The 19661-nt window shown below is 40.5% G+C and overlaps 1 protein-coding gene across 2 annotated transcripts in view; it reads right to left on the bottom strand.

The window, feature by feature from the left end:
* Positions 1-3388: 3388 nt before the first annotated feature.
* Positions 3389-19661, bottom strand: part of stac (SH3 and cysteine rich domain) — a 35598-nt gene continuing 19325 nt past the window's right edge. For both annotated transcript variants that reach the window (XM_084914491.1, XM_084914492.1), the window contains 8 exons: positions 15731-15812; positions 15469-15575; positions 14623-14704; positions 13784-13851; positions 10631-10728; positions 7206-7257; positions 6553-6690; positions 3389-4670 (listed from right to left, as the gene is read on the bottom strand). In XM_084914491.1, the coding sequence (XP_084770617.1) occupies positions 4572-4670; positions 6553-6690; positions 7206-7257; positions 10631-10728; positions 13784-13851; positions 14623-14704; positions 15469-15575; positions 15731-15812 (726 nt within the window). In that variant the 3' untranslated portion in view covers positions 3389-4571. The remainder of the gene's footprint in view (positions 4671-6552; positions 6691-7205; positions 7258-10630; positions 10729-13783; positions 13852-14622; positions 14705-15468; positions 15576-15730; positions 15813-19661) is intronic.

Raw genomic sequence — 19661 nt, 5'->3', positions numbered from 1 at the left:
TGGCAGGACTCATAGTTGTCCACGCTGTTTCATCACAGCTGTTTTGTGGGCTTTTTATTCTCTTTTCAGCTTATGGAGATTGTTTGTCAACTGTATCAGGGCTTATTTTACTACATATGTGACCCTTAAACAGAATGCAATTATTTGCAAATCTCATAAAGCTATCTTTGACGCCCAGCATGTTTGCACTCTGAACCCAGGGCCCTGCAGATCAACATTTTTAATAACATTCAGCTTCTTAATGATCTGAACCACATCCAGCTGTTAATTCTTTCTTGATGGTCTAAGTTTTAAATGAAAAATTCCCAAGGTGGTGTTGTCAGGCTTTTCTTTTCAACGTCAAAGCTTTTCAAGGTCTCGGTCTCCACACCACCACCATCAATCACTACTAGTGTGCATGTTGGACCTCTCACACCACATACCACTTTTCATATTTGCCCACATGTATAATTTAAATATGTATTTTGATTGTAAAGGTTTATGTATCCATGAGGGTTTTATGGGTTAACAGCTGAAAAGGAAACACAGACCACCACCACCTTCCTGCATCACACCTATTCAAGCACATGATGTACGTGCCTTCTTTTAAATGCACACTTGGCAAATTTATGAAAAGAAAAAAAACTTTACAAGAAGTCTTGTTGCTGCTGACAGCAGGTGCTGTCATTTTGTACATCTGCATATACATTTGTGAGTCAGAGATGCAGCGTATGTGCGAAATGACACGATGTGAAAGAATTGAAAAACTAATCCGAATGAAAAAAATGCATGTATCCGCATGAACCCCCTTCAAATTCTTTTAAAAGTGCATAAATATAGAAATATGTGATAAATACAGGAAGCACACAGTGAATGGCTCTTTAACTTTTTCACTCTGCTCATAAGCAACTGTGTGTTGCTTAGTGCTGAGCAGGCAGTCCAGATCCTGTGCAAACAATGAGGTAAAAAGCAAGCAGTCAAGCTGTGGGACAATCAGCTAATCAATGTGACCACTGAAAACATCAGTATCAGTAAATATCAGTTCAGAAAACATGAGCTCAAAACAGACACTTTGTCAGTTATGACAGTTAAGTTTTGGACAGTTTGTGAGTTCCTATTTTGTTTTGTTGAGAACATTAAACATTTAGCAGTAGCTCCAACCAAAGGGCAGGTGGAGGAGGTGTCCGTGCTGAAGATATTAAGGTTTTAATTAGGGGTTATCAGAGTAGCCAATCAGAATCTAAGGTGCTGCACTGCAGTGGAATAAATCAGAATTTCCGAACAGACTCCAGTTTTTGTGAAAAGGCGAATCTTCTTCACACACAAAGGTTAACTATGGAGTTCCACAGGGTTCTGTGCTAGGATCAGTTCTGTACTATTTACATTGATCTTACTTGTCTTAGGCAGTACAATTACAATGCATAGTATACATTTCCACCCACCTTTATCTTTCCATGACATCCGATGGCATTCATTGATTAGTTAGATTTATGGCTTAAAGACAGAAGGGCCCAGATGGCCTCCTATGAGGTTATTGGGGCAATCGTGGCACAAGATTTGGGAGTTCGCCTTGTAATCGGAAGGTTGCCGGTTGGACATTCTCGGTCATTGTGTCCTTGTGCAAGACATTTCACCAATTGCCTACTGGTGGTGGTCAAAGGGCCCGGTGGCGCCAGTGTCCGGCAGCCTCGCCTCTGTCAGTGCGCCCCAGGGTGGCTGTGGCGACAATGTAGCTTGCCATCACCAGTGTGTGAATGTGTGGATGACTGGATGTGTAAAGCGCTTTGTGGTCCTTAGGGACTAGTAAAAGTGCTATACAAATACAGGCCATTTACCATATTGTTTTTTAGCAAATATGGTGTCAAAGCAGATACCTAGTGCATTACCTAGTGCACTGTAAGGAATTTTTTTGACCAGGATATCCCCTTCAATGCGCATATTAAACAAATGTGTAGGACTGCCTTCTTGCATTTCGACAGTATCTCTAAAATTAGAAACAGCTCAGAGTGATGCTCTCTCAGAGCACTCCTCTTTCAGACTCCTGACTTTTTTGTGGTTCCTAAAAATTAGAATGGGAGCCTTCGGGTTTCAAGCTGCTTTTCTCTGGAACCAGCTCCCAGTTTCAATTTGGGAGAAAGACACCCTCTCTATTTTTAAGATTAAGCTTGTTTCTTCCTCATTCACCTGTTTTCACTTTCTGTGTGTTTATACACAGCTTTGCATAATCATTCGTTATAATTAATCTGTGGCTCTCCCACAGCCTGTCCTTCATTGTGTGTTCCTCGCCTCACCTCAAACGGTTGTTTCTACTGTAATCAGCCACCAGGGGGCGTTGCAGTCAAATATATGAGACCTGCTGGCGCCCTGCAGTGATGACCTGGTGGGCGTTAGCAATTTCACAAACAAAGAACAGGAAGATTAGGAAACACCAAAATAGCAAATTGTTTGTGGTTGTCTCAACCTCTATAGTTAGGCAACTATTTAAACTTGTGAGCAGATGCTTAATGGAGCTGCTGAAGCCTCTGAATGTGCAATAAGATTCTCAGAATGCAGGATGTGCACTGACTCTGCTTTGCGCTAGATCACACAGGAATAAACCAGGACTACTTACAGACTTAAAAGAGTCCTTTAAAAGAGTGTACAGGTTACATTTTGTTAACAGGCTCCATTTAAAGACCGTTAACATCCATGCGTCACAATTTTCTTGCAAATACCGAACTTTTAGCCCCCTTTTCTTCCTTATTTTACTCTTTGTTTGTCTAAAGTGTCAGTACATTTAGACATTATGTGATTATACATTATAAACAACGACATGATCTATGCAAAGCAGACAACCCACAAACCCAATATCAACTTTTACCTTTTACCTTTTATTTGTATTTGTGTACAAATGTATAAAAAGTATTTGTACACAATCAAGGCTCATTCTTTCTCAAATCAGAATGGGTCCACGGTCGTCTCAAGGTGCTTTAGGCACTACAAAACAAGACTTTGGTCCTAAAAGAGTTGCTCATTTAGCTTAATTTTTAGCATTAAATACCTGAGAATACATTAAGCTAAAACTCAACATAGATTTTTTTTCTCTGATGTTTGATTGCAACCTTTGAGCTGCCAGTTTGGAAACTGATGTGAAGAGCGAGAAAATGTAAGTGTGAGATAAATGAAACATATCCTCCTAAGTAATTTTCTGATACTGCTGCAAAGATGAATTTGTTTCGCACGCCTAATAAAATGAGTCACAACCATTCACTTCCACTGAAAGCCAGAATAAACTGTGTCTATAACTGTGGCCTATGTCAGCTTATCATAAGGTGAGTGGAAGGGTACATCCTGAACAGGACCCATAATCTTTTTGCTGTGAGACGAGAAGACCAACCATGAAGCTTTTCGGGAATAACTCTCTGCAGAATACTTTAATAAAGAATTTTATTTTTGTACATATATTATGTACAGTTAAGCTTCCTTGGATATTCAATAAAGCCAAGTTTCAGTGCAGAACCTTTAACAGATATACTATATCTACTCTGATGCAACAGCTTGCTGTAAATGCACTTGGCTATAAACTGAATATGAAGTCCCGCTCATGAGAGTCTGTGCCAAGGAGGAGGAAAAGCACACCAGTTAGCACATTCGAAGTTACCACGCTAACTAGAAATGTGTCATTTAGTTACACGTTTTCTCCACAGGCCTTTCCCAGCAGATCAAACACATTGTGATCATTAAAAACACTATTCTGTTCCTATTATACTGCCATACTGTAAATCTTTGATGAAAAATTAAAGCAAATAATAAATCTATGGATAAAATAATAATTTTGAGACAAGTCTTGAAAGTAAAGATGGTGAAAGGACAGTGAAGACCACAGAGAATTTCAAACTCTTTTGAAATTACTCCCTTATGCGCTTTTCTTTAACTTCCTGCGCTTTGCTGTTTCGTACCTGTTACAAGAGAAACGTGTTACTTTTTTTTGGAGGACTCTGTAGAGAGACACAGGACAAACTGGAGGCTTAAATAATCTAATTTTGCAGTAAGCAGTTTATACAAGTTGCTCATACGTGTTCATTTCAGTTTATTTTCCATTGCCCTCCCATGATGTGCACTCTGCCATTCAAAATAGCCATCTTTGAGCTTACACTATGTTGCATTTACTCTATTTTTGCTTGGGGCATAATATAAAAGCATGAGAAACTAAATTATTTGAAGGACTTCCATTTATATACTGAAAAATAATCATTCAAGCATGTGTTTGTGTTTTAGGCTTAAAATGTTAGCCCTGCTTTCAAAAAGTAAACAGGCTGGATAGAACTAAGGGGAAATTTTTAAAAAAACAAACCCCATCTAGGATAAATTTAAATAAAATCCAGTGACACAGTGATCTCCCGTCTCCTTGCAAACAAAAAGCAGTTTCTCATCTCATCTCTCCTTTTGATTCGAGAGGGAACAAAGAGGAAGGCGCGCTGATAAAACAAGCGCTGCTTTTACGAGTTCGAACTCCAGTTTCTGATGGGGTGAACTCCTCCAGGTGGCTCATCCTGATCTCTCTCTCTCTCTGACTCTCTCCGTCTCGGTCTTTATTTCTCTGAAAGTTTGTCTCAGATGATCTCCAGGACATCGCAGGGCACGAAGCCCCTCTTCTTTCCGCTCTCCACTCTGATGAAGCCGCTGTGCTCGCCCTCGCTGCTCACACAGATCTGAAAGCCAGAAGAAAAATTTTACTTTACCGACAAACAGGACATGTAGAAAGCAGTTAATCAGAAAAAAGTACCTAATAAAGCACAAACAGGTCTTACTATGGATCCATTCTGAGTTACTGGAAGGTAAGATGCTGGAAAACCATAGCCATAATAAGAAAATCCAGAATGTATATTATTGAGTTGTTTATGAGAGTTAAAAAATTGCCTCTTTTAAAAATACATAATGGTTATCAAACTAATAATCAATTATAGACAGCAGGAGTGTGTTTTAAGGAAATAAGATCATAACATGATCAAGCTTATTCACTCATTGACACTCACAATAGGTCAGAGCACACTGTGTTTGCAAGCTTGATCTGAGTACTCCCTAACAACTTCCCTTGGGATTGAGAGGCTGGAAGGAGAGTGAGTGGGTCATAGGATCATTTTGTGTTTGGTGGTTAAATCTCCACTGGGGGTTGCTTACTTTAAATCTCCTCAGAGTCCCAACATGCCCTGGACAGCATTGTGGGAAAAAGGGGCCCTGATTTAAGTGCAGCCATTATGCTCCTCTGTCTGCCAAATCCACTTGAGCTTTTCAGTGAATAATTGTCTACAATTGAAGAGTCACTGGAGGTAAGAGGCAATGCGGGAGCTGCAGGAAGGTAATATAATGTCTGAAGAGCTGCTGGATAATATGAATCAGATGCAATGTAGTAGCTGGAGTGTGCTCGTGAATTAGATACAGGCCTAATGTGGAAATGTTAATATCCATAATAAGGTCATTGCTTCCCCAACCCAAAATGAAGATGTTGCTCCCTATATGAATCGTGCTAATGTTAAGCCCGAAGACTACTAAGAGCTTCCACAAGTGCCATGAAATGACCCATATCCTTACTTTTAATCATAAGAACGACTGTTTGCAGTTTTCTTTAGCATTGCATTAAAAAAAATCAGAATACTGGACATATTCCAAATCTGACTTACATAAATTGCACTTGACCCAAACAAACACTGCCACCAAAGCATGCAGCTCTATCGTCTATCCTTTACGCAGCTGTAGCTGAAAATGTATGACTGTGTTATACGCCTTGATGAAGAGAGTGTACTTGAATCCACCCTGATATTAAACATACACACAGACCTGAGATGTGTTACAGCAAAACATCTCCCATACCTGACCTGATTACAGACTAGCTTGGATCCAGGCTGACGTAAGTCCCGTGTTCCCTCCTAGAACACTTTATCATAATCACTGCAGCTCTGAACTTTTCTCAGCTTCTCGCGTGAAAAGAAGAAACATTTTTAGTGTCCAATCGCTTTTATGTGAGAATACAGTAGCTAATTATCTGGTGAATCTACAATGAGCCAAAGGTGGTCGTGTCATACCTCTCGCATGCTTACCCAGATGCCATTTCTTTTTCATGTCTTTCCTAAACCTGTCAGGTACTGTAGCTAAATCCCGACTGTGTGCTCCACTTGGGAAAGTGCAACAACAGACGATGTCATGTGACTTGATTTTCTAGATATTGCTTCATGATGACAGAAAGACAGTTTCACTGGTCTAGGTCAATAAAGATCATTTTTTATTTTAATTCAAGCCAACATGAAATAATCACGGGAGCGTGTTTAAACAGACATTATTAACACATTTACATGTAAATACATATCAGCGCCCTATCTTAATTGACTCTGACCATTGAGGACCCTGGAATGTACTTAGTACGCTTTTTGTGGCTTTAAATATATTGTCTTTCCCTGCTGGTAATGCAATTTCTGTATGAGTGCCCATTTCATGTCTATTACACGTTTGCCGTTGGACACTTCACTATACTGTCTCAAGATTAAAACAGCTTTTACTCATCCCCCACGAGGACACATCTGCTCAAGCCTGCAGTACCTGTCCCTCCTTCAGGGTGATTTGGCCTTGTTCCTTGCAGCCAATGAACGTCCTGTTACACCTGAAGACTTGGTCAGCAGCCCGCAGTTGATGAGCAAAGGCTGCTGGGAAGAATCCGATCCTGTCCTCAATTACACCCTGAAAAAAGGAGTCATAAAACGGCAGGACATGAGAGGGTTCAAACTTGGCACGATTACATCAAAGCCTTGATAAAAACCGTCCACACACCTTTAGAGTAAATGCTATTGTAAATCATGTATTAGGTTCACTATGATGTTTTCACATTGCATGCAGGTGCTTCATCAGGTGCTAATGTTTGCCTCTTTCCTTGGTATCTCTTGTTTAAAGACCAAACTGGCCAGATGTCTCTGTTTATCTACAGCCTACAGAGCACAATGGTGTTAAAATGCGTGATGATTTCCTTCATGGTCTGGTGGCGACAGGCTGTCTCTGTGCCGTCATGCAATCGGCCCTTTCATCTCCCTAATTTATATGTTATGCATTTGTGTCCTGAGTTACCCTGTTTCCTTGCTCCTATAATTCACAACCAGACTTATATCATTTATCGGTCTGTTTCTTTTAAGGCTTTTTCTTGGCTTTGTGTAAAAAAAACTTAGTGAAACTTTGCTGTAACACAGTGATGTAATACCTACCTTCCACCAGTCATCATTGGAGTCATCGGCCACCAAGATCCTGTCTCCTGCTCTGCAATACATGAAAACATCCATGAATTATTTGAAAACAAAGGAAAAATACTCAAATCCATCATTGATTGGAAACATAATGATCCCTTCGATATTTAGACTTCGATAGAGAGGGTATTTTCACACTTAAATGGCATGTAATGCCCCTAAATTCCGTTTGCTCCGAGTAATTTTCCTTCATCCATCCAGGAAATGCATGAATCAGTCTATCCCACTGCCCTGTGTGCCATAATTACAAACATCTGTTCAAAGCTACGGGCTAAATTTGACTAATAAAAATCTAAAGGACCAACGCAGCGGTGCCAAGTGTTGGTTTATGTAATTGTCTTCCTTTTACTTCCTTTTGTGATACAAAAAGGAAATGATTCACAAAAAACACCTTTCATGGAAGGTGAGAAACACAAAGTGCCCAACACTGTAAAATCTTGAGAGGTGATGGCAACAATGCAGATTAATGCTCCAATTAGAAGCAGGGGAAATGTTACCTTCAAATAATTTAATTATGAAAAAAATGAGCTGTGAAAGCGAGAAGAGGGTTGCTGTGCTGCTAAACTGCAAAAACATTCGTCATCATTACAATCACTGTGGCCAAAGGTAATCAAGTAATCAAAGCGTGTGGTGGAAAGTGAAACTAATCATAAACTTGTTCCCCCCCGACACACACTTTAAAATTAAAATGAAATGTGAACTTTCTGAATAAGGAATCAGTTCAATCATCTTTGTTTTATGTGTTTTTGTTTGAGGTATTGATTACAGCCTGAAATAAGCCCAGCTGAGGAAGAAAAAAAACCCTCATGCAGCCTTTCAGAAGAAGAAAATAGATTTGAAATAAAGGCATTGGAGGAGTTGAAGTACTTGAGATGAATGAATTTCAAATGAAGTGTAACGACTGAAGTTTTTTTCTCGACGAGGGAGGGGAGCGACCCACGACTGTGTGCATGTAGGAAAGAGATGAAAAGAACAAGTGCACTCCTGCTCACTTGTCCTTAAATCCTCAGAAGATTTCTGCGAGAGCAAGAACAAATGGGCACTTAGGCTGAAGGACTGTTCTTTCCCGAGGGCCTATTTCAAAGTATGACGCCCAATCAGTCATGGTTAAGGCGGGGAGTAAAACCTGGACCCTTCGTTTCAGACTGATAAAAAGGCAGGCCAGACATGTGAAGCTCTGCCTACTTTAAATTACTCTTCAAGTATGTGTGCGTAAAAATCACCGTCTGCTGTCAATGTTAATAAATCTTTGGATGCAATTTTTAAATATGTTTTTGAGGACACCAAGGCTGTGTAGCTCTGGGTCAGAAATGCAACCTTTTTTCAGTTCTGACCACAGACCAACCGGTGCTACATCAGGTGATTTTAATTAGTTGTTTGTTAAAACCAAAAACAACTGCTGACATCATGCTGCTGCTGATGTCAGCAGTTGTTTTTGAACTATTTTAAGCAGAACTGCTGTTCTGCTTAAAATTAGTCTGCGCCAACATTTTAGGAAATACTATGTTATTTTTTGGCTCTATCGATAGGAAAGTGTAGAGAGCCGACAGGAAAGCAGAGAGAGAGCGAGGGGAGACTGACTGCTCACTGGGCTGAGCAGGCGACCAGTTCAGTTCAGTTCAGAGGGATAGTGTAGAGCACCAAATCACAACAACAGTCACCTCAAGGCATGTTTTCTTGTAAGTTAAAAACCCGAAAATAACAGAGAGAAAACCCCAACAATCAGACGACACCCTCTGAACAAGCACTTGGTGATAGTGGGAAGGAAAAACTCTGTTTTGACAGGAAGAAAGCTCAGGCAGAACTAGGAGTGATGGTTTTCCTGCATGTATTTCATTCTCCTCGCTCTCCTCTGTTTCCACGCTTTCCTCTCTACTCTACTGTCTGGTCAAAAATAAAGGCTAAAAAGCTCAAAATAAGTCTGCTTAGTATAAAAGTCAGAAATTTGCTTTCATATACTATCATAACACAATATTGTCTGACTAAGTGTTCAAAATTAGAATAATGCATATGTGAATAATGTCTGAGGTGATACTTAAGATTGTGTTGATGCCATGGCTGAGCTTACAAACTTATTTGTACTATGAGCAACATAAACATCAATGATGTTATCGAGCTCATAATCCATTATAATTCAAAGGTTATTTTAAAGCATGAAGCACTAAAGTTTAAGTGTCACTGGTTTTGGTGCTGCACAAACTAATGACTGAGGGGAAATCCATTGAAAATAACCAATGAAACTTTGACTTTGAGTCCAATTTGGACACCATGGGTGACCCATTAGGTGATCGCTGTCTCTGGATTTAATTAAAAACAATACCAAAATACCAAAACAATAGTGTAGATGGGGTGGTGGTCACTGTGAAAATGGGAAAATGACAGACAAGCTCCACAATGTAATGCCTTTAGATATCATGCAGTTTTTGACACTTTAAATGCAGTTTTTGAAATTAGTATTTTGCTTTAATTGATGGAATTTCAAAATATTTGCTTACATTCTTATTACAATTCAAAACAACCTATTTCAAGCAATTAGTGGTGGACTTCTTCCACCACTAATAGCCAATTACTAAATGTTACTAATTAGTAATTACATTTAGTAATTACTAATAACTAAAATGTCTAATCGGTATGGAGCAAACTGTGAACAATACACGAACAAGTGAGGCTTTTGGCATCTGTGCCCAAATTATGCAAGTATCTGCTTCTGCGCTGACATGAAAAGTATGAATGTCTCATCACTTTAACTACAATAAACTCAATGTTATCCTTCAGAAACAGCATGTGTGCCTGGTACACTGAAGGGACCCTTTAAAGGATCTATAAATGGACTTTCAAAGACCGTCATACTCTCTGAAGATAAATCTAAGAAGACATGTAACAGATTTGATATTAATAAATAATGCTGGCACACACCCAGGTAACATTAATGAGGCCACACCAAAGAAATAAATCTTTGAGGAGTGTTACATAAAAAGAGGGCACTAATTAGTTCCTTTTGTGAATCCATTCTTGTCTCTGAAGACAGTAATTAGTCTATATAAGATAAAAATGACACGAGATAAAGAGAGAACAAAGTGGAATTGAGCAACATGACTTCTTGTGTTTTAAATTTTCCCTTGCTTCCCTTCCCTTTGAGGATATGAGTAAGCGCTGAATTCCATCTGTTTTGTTCGGAAAGTTTAACTTAAATTTCAGTGAAGATAAATCATGTTTGGGTTGCAGTGCGTGAGCCTCGTATTTGCTTCTATTTCTTATTTTAAAGAAAAGAGAAATCTATCTAAAGAAATCCCTATATGTCAAAGTCAGTTAATTCACAGTCTAAGTTCATGTGCAGGTGTTCTTATTATTAGAGCATGTGTGCATGTGTGTGTACGTGCACTAACCTCATCTCCAGGTCGTGGCTCTCCTGGGCGGTGAAGCTGTACAAGGCCACATATGTGTTGAGCTTGAGGACGTCTTTCTGTAGCATGCTCTGCTCTAACTACAAGACAGACCAAAATGCAGTCTAACACTACTTTCTCTGTTGTCATATCTTAAAATAGTCTTTTGGCATTCACATTAGTGTATTTACAGCACACTGATAGACTGAGGAGCTGCTTAAGTTGCTTTACAATCTGTTCCCTTTAATCCTCCATCAACATGAGTGGGAGAAAGATCGGGGTTTTTCTTTTTTCTTTTTTCTTACAAACACTTGGGAAGTTTAAACAGGACATGGTTGTGGGTGGAGAGGAAGTTCTCAGAGAGGTGTTAGCACAATTAGCAGGGAGATATGCCGCCATTCTGGCGCTATTCACACCTGCTCATAAAACCTGGTGGGTGTGTTTTCCCGTTTCATCACCTTGAATCTGAATCGTGCCTGCTGTGCCCATGAAATCCATCCAAACAATAACTTGCCCTCTTTTTGCATGGTAACAGCAAGGAAAATGCAAAAAAAAATAAATAAAAAATAAAAAAGGGATAATAGCTGTTTTAGGACAGCAGGAGACTTTTCTAAAATCGTGGCACTTTACAGTAATGACAAAAATGGGTTTTGGTCTTTTGTTCTCCCCCAGCACCGGCCATGTGGACTGGAAATGTGGGTGATGGATGAGCTTAGTTATCTGCGGCCACGAGGAAAAGTGCCTCTCTGACCTCTGGGTGAAAACTGCATCAGACAGTGGCGATCCATTACAACTAACTAGGAGCAGCTCACAGGCCTTGTGAGGTCCCAATGTTGTGGCCGCCGGGATCATTGGATGTGAGGTCGGTTTGGGTGAGATAATAATCTCCTTTGCAAGAGAGCTATCAAAATAAGAAGCAGGGACAAATGTAAAAAAGCTCATTATAGATACTACTTGCATACTTACTGTTTAATCTTATATTCATACATCAGGTTTTTTTAGCCCTATATCAGGATCGTGGGAGGTTGGAGCTTGATTGAACAGTCTTAGGGCGAAAAACAGGGTTTTAAATCTGGATCTGTGAATCGGTGAATCTCTATAAACTATAACCTCAGTTACTCAAATTGTCAGGTCTGTTCATGCACACTCAGTTAGTAGTTTAACTGGAATAGTTCATCTTTTAACAAAACTTCTGGCAACTGAATAAGCATCTCCTGTTTAGGAATCACTGTGTTATGTGTTATGTTTGTGTTATGCTGGCCATCTCACGAGTGTAAGTCGAGTGCTGTCTTCAGCTCTGGTGGCTACAACTCCTGTTGGAACGATCCAGCTCTAACTAGGCATGCCATTTGTTGCTGAGTGGGCAAATAAAGTGGGCCATCAGAAAATCTTCATTAAATCAGCTGCCTGCTGTCTAGAGCTAAGGCTGATTCAAAACAGCAAAGCTGCAAAAAATAAAGATAAAAACAGCTGAAAGATACTTAAAGGCTCCAGGTCTGGGGCCTGAATGATATTTATCAGTATTTTTTACGAGTTGCTTCCAAATGATGTTACATTTTATGTGTCCAGCAGCAGTGAATGAGCAGAGGCCACAGCAGTTTAAAAGAAAACAGAGAAGGTACCAAGAAAAAAAGAGAATAGAAGCAAAAAGATGTCATTAATCAGCAAGAATCAGACCATTTTACTGGCTATTGATCTCTGAGAATTTAACACTAAACCTGAAAAGTGTGAACAGATGGCCATCCTGTCATGTGTTCCCATTTGAGACTGCGAGTCCCTCATCTCAATTTGAAAACTGCTCCTTCTCAAGGGAAGAAGCCGTTTTCAACCTTTTTTCCTTTCTCTGCTCATTACCCTGCAGTGCCTCCATCTGTCTGTCCGCCAGCCTGAGCTAATGGAGCTGTCGGCTGACAGACAAACAGCCTGCTGCCAGCTGTGCTCGGTCCAGCCTGATAACACTGCACAATGCATTTCAAGCTCTGAAATGGACGACTGGACTGCTAGATTATATTGCAGAGTCGAGGTGTTTATACGTGCATCTGCGCGTGTGTGTTCCCTTGTACGGATATTTGCTCATTTTTGTGTTTGTCTGAGTATCTGTGGTCTTTTTCCATTGTTGACAACGGAGATAAACATGTTAAGCAATAAAAGTAAACAGAATAGATGGTGGCACATAGAAAATATCTACAAAGAGCATCAATACTAAGAACACCTCTCCCACAAATTCCAGTGTGGAAGGAAAAGGCAGAGAGGAGAAGAAGAGTTGAAATATGCCAATGAAATATTCATGGATGCTCCACAGGGGGCGATAAGATATTCACAGAGGTTTAACCTTTTTCTTTCTCTGGCATGAATTTTGCACTGCATCTATACTGTGGAGAATAAACAGACCGAATCCAAGCACCAAGGTCAAGAGTTGTCTGCATCAGCGCTGGCCAGTGGTCGTGTCAGACCGGGTTTGATTTGTTACGGCAGGAAGAGAAAAGAGAGTGCTCCCCCGAAGTCCTGGGAAATTTAGCAGTGACGGTGGAAGCGGAGATGAAGAACGGGCTGGCAGGGTATCAGTCCTCAGGTGAGCCAGAAAGTTCAGGAACTGAGCTCCAAAAAAAACTAACGTTGTGAAAGCTAAGAGGGAAAATGTGGAAAAGTTCACTACACAGTCCGAGTTGCTGACTTGTGAAACTGCTGAAAAGACAGTTATAGGATGCAGTCACTTTAGTTTCTCTCGCTCTTACCTATATAATTACCAGTTTAGTGCTTCTCTAAAAAGCTTTTTTGTAATTCATGAAAGGACAACAAATTGTATCTTCATGTGAAAAATCAATCTGTACCTCAGATGTCTGTTTTTAAACTAAACTGGAAGCTCGTGTGGCTTCCGGAGAACAAACTGGGCTGGAACAACCGACAGCTGTTGTGCTTTTTGGCTTTGAGGAACACGTGTTACTTATAAATAAGGATTGTCTGTCTGTCCATCTGACATTTACATACATTTAAGAAGGAAAAAAGAAACCGTGCAACTCTTTCCTGCATATAAAACGACAACATCAATCCACATCAACTGGTATTCCAAGAACAGTACTTCTCAGTGTTGTACTATACTCATGCACATGCACAGAAAACCAATCTATTATAAAATGTAAAATAATGGTTTCTCACCTGCAAACTGTCGGGTTTTCTTTCTGGGTGGTGGTACTGCTCTGTCCCGTTCTCAACGACCGTAAAAACTGAGAAAACAACACAAAATGAACTTTGCCCAACTAAACAGTCTGAATAAAGTTGTACTTAGTTTTAAAGTAGCAGGATATAACTGTATCAGAAGGCAAAAAATGGATCTAATGTTGTCACATGTGGAAGAAAATCAAGACTAAATCAAGAGCATAAACATGTCTGCAGCAGGCACCATTGGCCTGAAAGTGGCACTTCAAATCTAAGTGTCATCACTGTGATCATAGAAATCCACATACAGTTTTCAGTTAACATAATTAGCTTTTTTCCCTGTTAGCTTGAGCTAATCATAAAACAAGAGCAGTTGGAAGGCGAGCACATGACACAAGCTAAAAGTGAAGTAATTTCTTCTTTTGTTCGGTTAGTTCAGCAGTATTATTACCATGCTTCAAACAGCATTTTCCAAAACAATGTCTTCTTTTTGTAGTCTTTAGTTCTATCGTCTTAGGCTTAATACTCTGGAGTATAAAGGGTCACTGCATTGCCCTTTACTACGGATGCTATTGTACAGCTGGAAAACCCCGCCCACTGCTGAATCAAGAGCTAAGCACAGTAAAGAACACAGAAAAGTTCACATAACATCTTATTTTAAAGACTGGCTTTAATGGAGAATAAGGAGAAAATTTCGTTGATGGTTCATAGATGGAGAATTTGATGTTGCAACCTTCTTTAATTCTCTCTTTTATGGGAAGAGCAACAGCGGTGCATTTTTTCCTGTCACTACGTGGCATTAATCCAGATGCACACTGTGTACTGCAGTGAATACTCACCATCATCGCTGTGTTTTCTCGACAGCTCCTGCCTGCTGCTGTGAGCCACAACTTCCTCTGGAACCTTATCCAAATCACTGGTCTGCAAAGACAAAAATTGAACGGGCAAAATTCAATTAGATAAGTGCAGAAATAGAGAGGGAATGATGTACTACTAATTAGTTAGATAGATAGTTGAAGGTTTGAGCACAGCATTAGTTAAAATTCATTCTTTTTTACAGAATAACCAGCTATCTGGGAGTCTGGAGAGCAGTAAACATGCTGTTTCATAGTCTACATTTGGAAACTATTATGAGAACCCCCATTGAGATCACATTGTCTCTGTAAGCCTCAACTGACACACACATACACCCATTCACTAACAGCTGCAGAGGACAGGACAGAATGGCCCTAACCCAACAGCTTTCAAATGTCATCATACAGAGGTGCGTATCCAGACTGCTCGTGCAGTTTAGCTTACATTAGCAGTGATACAATGTGAAGAACAGATTTCCCTGTGCATTAAACGTACCGATGGAAGAAGGCCGGAAGGGACTTTGGCTAAACAATCATTTTAATTCATCTTCAGAGCTGTAACGTGAGAGTTCCTGTCATAGGTCTGGACCAGACTGCCTTTATTGGTAGTGTTTACAGCCCTGCAGTAGCAATATCTATTTAGATCATCAGCTACACAGTGTCTGCTACAGTGAGACAAAATATAAAGTGTAGTCCATTTCCTGATAGAAAGTCTTTATATGCCACAATAAAGAGGATACTTTATGATATGGACAAAAAGAAACTGGCAAAATAAATAAATAAATCTAATTAATCTTTAAATAAAAGTAGAGAGAGGTATGTTGCTCTTACAGAGTTTCTGTGGGGAGATTCAGAACTGCTGGCTCTCTTTGTCCTTTGTGCCAATGATGTGCCGAACCTCAGGGCTTCATACACGGGGTCCACCTTATTGCCGCAGGCTTTAGAAAAGCATGTTACAGACACAAAACCATGTGGCAAATTACCAGACTGTAAAACCTTGTGCATCCATTTTATGAAACTGCTCAATTAGAAACCCAGTTTTGGGAGAATTAAGTTGAAATGAACCAAAAGTATCCTATGATAAGCTTCTCACCAATAGGCATGACTTCTTTGATGCAGCCATACTGTTCCTGGATCAGTAATGGAGAGCTGTAGTACCGCCGAAAGCCTTTTGGCTGAAGCGAGAAAGACACAGAGCGGTGACAGGCATTAGAGACAAATCAATATACAGCACTGCAGGCAGTAAAGTGCTCCGACCATTAAATACTGCACATAACTCTGTTCGTTTGGAGTCTCTGAATGTGGCTCTCACTTCATAGGGATAAAGTTCTGCTACACTGGATGGTGCACAGGATGGAAGTCAAACACTGTGAATGAATGCAGAGCCTAATATTAATATGAAAAACAAAACCTTTAAAGCCTCAGCTAAATGGCTTTTTTCGTCTTTTCGTGGGAATAAGAGGAGGACAGGGAATATTATTTTCTAAGATCGATCATGTGTTGCGTTTTGTAACCTGTGCATAAGGTAAAGAGGGGGAAAGCTGGCAAACACTACAAAGCAATTCCAGTACTAATCACGAGTTTTCATACACAGATAACGCTCTGTAATGTTGACAATATTCATCACACCATAATGACATAATAACTACAGCAGCACCAAAAAGCGTGTAGGCATTAATACATGGTCAATGGTCGGTGCTTTTATGGCTTACTCTGCAAAACAAATGACGAAACGAACATATAGAGGATAGTTGGAGAGACAGATGAAGGGCGGAGCGGAGCACAGATGCTGAAGGGGCTGTTTCTGTTTACAAAGTGACGTCAGACTCGGTCCACACTCAATACTGCATTAAGCTGAGGCTGAGAAGCAACATTAGTCCTATTCAGCTTTACTTTTTTTCCATGCTAATGATGTATAATTTTAAAACTGTGCACGACCATGATAGCAGAGCAGTGGATCTGAATGTGCAGCAGTAGAAAACAGGATCAAATATAATACTTTGGTTCATGGAGTTCACTGCTATGAAACCGAGAAGGTCAACTTCTAAAGTTTTTATCGTAATTTATCTGCCTGTCAAGTTTTCCCCCGATCTCCCAGGCCTTCAAACATTTTTCATTTATATATCTATTACCTGCCTGCGTTCCATCTAATCAATACCACCCCATCAGGTCTGAATACAGAAGATTGAAATGATGCCTAGTTCCTGGAGACGATGTCATCTACAGCACACCCAGTAATGATTAATGTATATATTTGCAGTTTATTTTCACACACTGCAGCAATTCATCGATATTGTACTGTTTTCAGTGTTGCTTGATTAAAGCAGCTTAATTTCCCAACTGGATGTGCGGCTCACTGCGCGTTTCTTGCTCATAGGGTTGCCTTTTTTTCCGTTTGTTTACATTTCGAGTACTCAAGTTGCGGGTGGTGAAATCGGCGTCGCTAATCAGTCCTGATTAATTCTTCGTTTGACACTTCTCGTGATGAGGCGGCTAAAATAAGCAACCCCTGAGCGCTTCGGGCACATCTCAAGAAACGAGGCGTCAGACTTCCAGGGCCAAACTCATTAAGGAAAAGGTTAAAAGAGCGTGCTCGTTGGAGCCCATCTGGTTCACGTGGCAACAAACAAAGTGATACCACTCACTGCTCGATGCCAGAAGTCACAGACAGCTTAGGTTTATTTTACAAACCATCCAGTATATGACAATTATAGTTTCTTTGCAGTTTCTAAACTTCTTTAGAAAACTGGAAAAAGACACTCCTCTGTCAACTTCCTGTTTATTGGGAAAATAGTCCAGGGAAAATGTAATGTTTTGTTTCTGGAAGTATCCAGAAATGTATTAATTAGAAGGGATCAGTACAATATTATTATAGCTATATCCTAACACGTTTTCAAGTAATCTGCATCACGTGTAAAAGGTCAACACATAACACATAAAAAGTACTATGTCAAAGTCTTCTTTGAAAGATTCTTTTTTTTACAAAAACAGGGAAAACATGTAGTGATTACTGAAAGAAACACAGTTCTTGAAAATTTAGTATAAAAGGCAAAACCTTGGCTTGAAAACCTTGAATGTCAATATTTGGTATGAGCACTGTAGATAACAGCAATGTTATGTTTGTCCATACTGCCTCCTGTTGCTGCTGTTACGGAGAGTTCCAGCAGGTGTCGCTGTGGTTCTCTCTGGGGATTATGTGTACTTCCTGCTACGAGTGTACGGATGTTCATGTTGGCTGCTAATAAACGCCTGGCATACAGTTACAGCGGACTGATTATTATAAGCAAAACATACATGGTGTCAGAAGTGGGATATATTAGAAAGCCTGCACAGTCCAAGAAGAAAAGGGGAGCCGGTAAGGACGACGAAAAAAGCAATCACCGCACAACATGGCGGACGGATTCCGGCGCCCAGATCCTCTCATCTTTGACGGCAACATCGCTGAAAACTGGCGTAAGTTCGAGCGCGAATATGACATCTTTATCGCCGCTGCCCACAGTGACAAAAATGCTAAGACTAAGGCCTATATACTCCTCAATCTGGCGGGACCAGAGGCCATTGAAAGAGAGCGATCATTCACGTATGCCCCTGCAGTCATATCAGCTGAAGGCATAGTAGAAGTCGCCGCGGAATCGAGGGAAGACCCCGCATGTCTAAAGAGAAAGTTCAGGGAGATCTGCAACCCAGAGACCAATGTCATAATGGAGAGGCATAACTTTAACAAAAGACAACAGAAACCCGGTGAAACCATTGAAGCATATGTGAGCACGTTAAAGAACATGGCCAGAAACTGCAGCTTCGGTGCACTACAAGACGAGTTAATCAGAGACAGATTAGTATGTGGTATAACCAGTGACAGCGTCAGACGTTCCCTGCTTAAAGAGACGGAACTCACTCTTGCCAAGGCGGTGCGTGTATGCCAAATAAGCGAGCTCACAGAACAACATAGCAAAGCCCTCTCTACACCAAAGCATATTACATCTGCTAGTGTGGACACTGTACAGATTAAACATGGCAAGTTCAAAAGGAAAACAAATAAACTTCTAACGAACATTCAAAATTGCAGAAACTGTGGCGGTTCGCATCCAGCCAAACGGGAGCAATGTCCTGCTTTCGGACAACAGTGTCACGTCTGCAAAAAATACAATCATTACAAAAAACAATGCAGATCAGCAAAACCACATCACAGAGGCAAACAAGTGAACCAAATTTCAGAGGATGCTGACCCAGACAGTGATGAGACATTCTGCATTGAGCACCTAACAATGGAGGGCGAGAACAATCACAACAAAGAAGGATACTGCACAGTCAAAGTGTTTGATAAGGCCCTCAAACTAAAAGTAGACACTGGGGCAAAGTGCAACGTCATCTCACTAGACACTTACAGAAACATCGGCAACAACGAAACCCTACCCAAGTCACAAAAACAGGTAAATCTCGTTGCTTTCGGAGGCACGAAGATCAAGACCACAGGCACAGTTACTCTCAAGTGCAAGCTAGCTGGACAGTTGTATGACCTGCAATTCCAAGTTGTAAAACACGATGTGCAACCCATCATCGGATTAAAGGACAGCGTGCGAATGAAACTGGTTAGTTTCAGCAAGGAAGTATACCAGGTTGACACAGATCAGGATGAGACACTGGCGCAGAAAGTGTTTCATGAATACAAAGACCTGTTTAAAGATGAAGTCGGTGACTTACCTGTAACTTACTCAATGAAACTCACTCCAAACGTGTCACCTGTCGTCAACCCTCCAAGATGCGTTCCTGTTCCTATGCAGAAGAGAGTTAAAGAGGAACTCCAACGAATGCAGGCCCTGGGAGTAATTGAACCGGTGGAGGAGCCCACGGAATGGGTATCTAACATGGTCGCAACACACAAAAAGAATACAGATGATGTTCGTATCTGCATCGATCCAAGGGATCTGAACAAGGCACTAATGCGACCTCACCATCCCATGCGAACTGTAGAGGAAGTAGCTGCTCAGATGTCGGGAGCAACCATCTTCTCAGTTCTGGATGCA

The sequence above is a fragment of the Perissodus microlepis genome, chromosome 19 (assembly GCF_051167445.1).
Source record: "Perissodus microlepis isolate ML-2025 ecotype Zambia chromosome 19, ASM5116744v1, whole genome shotgun sequence".
Lineage (NCBI taxonomy): Eukaryota > Metazoa > Chordata > Actinopteri > Cichliformes > Cichlidae > Perissodus > Perissodus microlepis.
The sequence above is the reverse complement of the archived record's forward strand: the minus strand, read 5'-3'. Positions and strand labels throughout refer to the sequence as shown.